The sequence below is a fragment of the Olea europaea genome, chromosome 4, assembly GCF_002742605.1.
Source record: "Olea europaea var. sylvestris chromosome 4, O_europaea_v1, whole genome shotgun sequence".
NCBI lineage: Eukaryota > Viridiplantae > Streptophyta > Magnoliopsida > Lamiales > Oleaceae > Olea > Olea europaea.
The window spans coordinates 3,831,491-3,834,112 of NC_036240.1; the positions used below are offsets into that span (position 1 = coordinate 3,831,491).

Here is a 2,622-nt window from a genome sequence, read left to right on the forward strand (position 1 = left end):
AAAAATTACAAATTACAAATTAAGATATGCTCCTTAATCTTTTACATGATATAGTTACGAGTCATTAACCTTTAAAATTAAAATTTTAGGTCTCTATCACATTGGTGAATCATCGTCCCTAACGTATCAAAATTATCAATATAGACCTACGAAAAACTTTACATGAATCACAAATCAAATGATAAAATTGTCAAAACACTTGGTCCTATTGACACTCATTATCTAAAAATTTATTTTTTTCTCAAACTTATATTCAACCACATGTTCTCTCAATAAAATATTTTACGAGTAAAATTTTTTTCCTTGCTTTTTATCCTTATATTCTTAAGAAATTACTATTACAAAACTCACTTTTAACCAAAATTTGGAGTACAAACATAAGCTTAACATATTTTTCCTACTCATTGAAAGTTGCATGTTATTTTAACGTCTGAATTGACAAAATCTATTGTATAAGAACCCAAAATCAAAGATTCAGAGAATTGAGGATTCAAAATTCAATTTTAAAAGTGAAGCTGCAAATCTCATCACATGAAACATTGAGGGGCCTAAACCTAATTTACTCAAAATTAAATCAAAAGATATGTATAATTCCTGTTTGATGCCCAAAATTTCATGAAAATGAATTTTATATACGATTAAAAAGTAAAAAAAGTTTTTCAATTTACGAATATTTTATTATGAGAATGAGTAATTAAAATAAATTTGAGAAAAATTTAATTTTGAAAAAAATGAGAATCAAGCTGGAGGGTGCAGTGGTATGGGCAAAATTATTGAAAATTATTGTGTGGGGGTGGGGTAAGCGTAGGGGAAAATTTGTGCCCGTACATACCGCCACTAGCTAATTTCGTCAATTTTCCTCTTCGTATTATTCCCCTGCCAGTAGAGAGAGAAACCTTATCTTCCCTGCAAAAGACATTTAACACAACCGACAACGAGAGAGAGTGAAGGTATAATACCTACTTTGCACAGGCAATTACGAACCCTCCTACAAAATTACCCCACTTGGAGCAGTATAATCATTCAAAGGTATTGAAAAAAGTAGCTGTCTAGCTGAAGAAAATACAGAATTGTATCAGTATGCGTACTTGTTTTTGTTATTACTACAGAGAGTCAATGAACTACGAAAAATGATTGATGTCCAGTTTTCGATTAAAGTTTCAACTGTTTACTTTTGGAACAATTGAATCGAAGTTCTGAAAGAGAAATGAATCACCGTGTGCCAGATTTCGAGAGGGAGGAGGACTATTCAATTCCAACTTCTTCAGGGTTATCCGGACCTAGAAAGTCTGCACTGTAAGCTTTTGAAATCTGTAATTTTGTTTAAAGTTTTTGCTTATGAGTTTTGGATTGAGAGAATTTAGAATTTTTGTTTTGTTTTGTAGAGGTGAAGAGGAGATTATGGAGTTGCTGTGGCAAAACGGTCCAGTTGTTGTGCAGAGTCAGAACCAACGATCTACGAGGAAAGCTCAATTCGGCGGCGGCAGTGGCGGTGAGGCTTTGATTCCGACGGAGGTTAGGGAAATCCGATCGAGTGGCGAGGAGCAAACGGCGGCGGCGAAAAATTTGTTTATACAGGAGGATGAGATGACATCGTGGCTTCAGTACCCACTCGATGACTCCTCCTTTGATCGGGATTTGTATGCGGATCTTCTCTATTCCACTCCTCCACCACCTCCTCCAGCTCCTGTTACCAAAGTTGCTCCACCACGGGCGGCGGCGGAGATCCGCCCTCCTCCTATGCCTACTCGGCCGCCTATACCAACACCGCCTCGAAAGCTGCGAGCCTCCTCTGCCTTACAGAATTTCGTGCATTTGTCGAGGATGTCGAGGGCGAGGAATGAGACAATTTCAGGCCCATCAAGTTCAAGCAAGGCAGCTGTCAGGGAATCGACGGTGGTGGAGTCGAATGAGACGCCGATGGTTGGATCGAAGTACAGAGTTTCCCAAGCGGCGGCGAAAAGTACAGCGCAGGACTTCGGCCGGAACATATTGAGGGGTACGGCGACCGCCTGTACTACAGCGGCTAGAGAATCGGAGACAGGCACCTGTGATCTCACACTGATATCATCACCTGGTGGCTCCGGTGCCAGTGTCAGCGCCAGCCCCGAGCCACCTCCGCCGCATCAGAATCCACCGCCGGCGGAGGACCAGAAGCGGAAAGGCAGAGAAGCCGAGGAAAACGATTATCGGAATGAGGTAATTATTTCTTTTAACGAATTATGTGCATTTTAATTTATGTTTTATCACGTGATATTATCTTATTTAAAAATTAAATTTCAAATAATTTTTTTATCCAATTATGACTTGACAACAATGCAAGACCAAAGTATCAAATATTTAGCCTGTGAAATATTTCGTATGGTGGTCTCGTCTAACGTGCACCGCTTAGCGTACGTACCCGCCATCTTCTTTGTATCTGTGCATTTTATTACTCAGCATCATTGTCTTTTCATCATACAAGTGGCAGCCATTCGTCGAGTTCAGCGGACGTACACTGGGATTCTGCCACGTGGATGAGCAACATTCCAAAATTACACAGAGGTTCATGCGGTGATTATTGGCACGTAGTTATAACGACGATGAATTTCAGATAAATATAAGAATATTTGAGCCTAGTTT

At 39.4% G+C, this 2,622-nt stretch overlaps 1 protein-coding gene across 4 annotated transcripts in view; it reads left to right on the top strand.

Annotated features, from left to right (window-relative positions):
- The first annotated feature begins 805 nt into the window (after positions 1–805).
- LOC111393338 (transcription factor PIF1) overlaps positions 806–2,622 on the top strand; it is a 7,138-nt gene continuing 5,321 nt past the window's right edge. Inside the window, exons 1-3 of one of the 4 annotated variants that reach the window (XM_023018837.1) lie at positions 808–1,029; positions 1,227–1,287; positions 1,386–2,199. In XM_023018837.1, the coding sequence (XP_022874605.1) occupies positions 1,402–2,199 (798 nt within the window). In that variant the 5' untranslated portion in view covers positions 808–1,029; positions 1,227–1,287; positions 1,386–1,401. Of the gene's footprint in view, positions 1,297–1,385; positions 2,200–2,622 lie in introns of all 4 variants that reach the window. The other 3 variants (XM_023018836.1, XM_023018835.1, XM_023018834.1) reach the window with 3 other exon arrangements.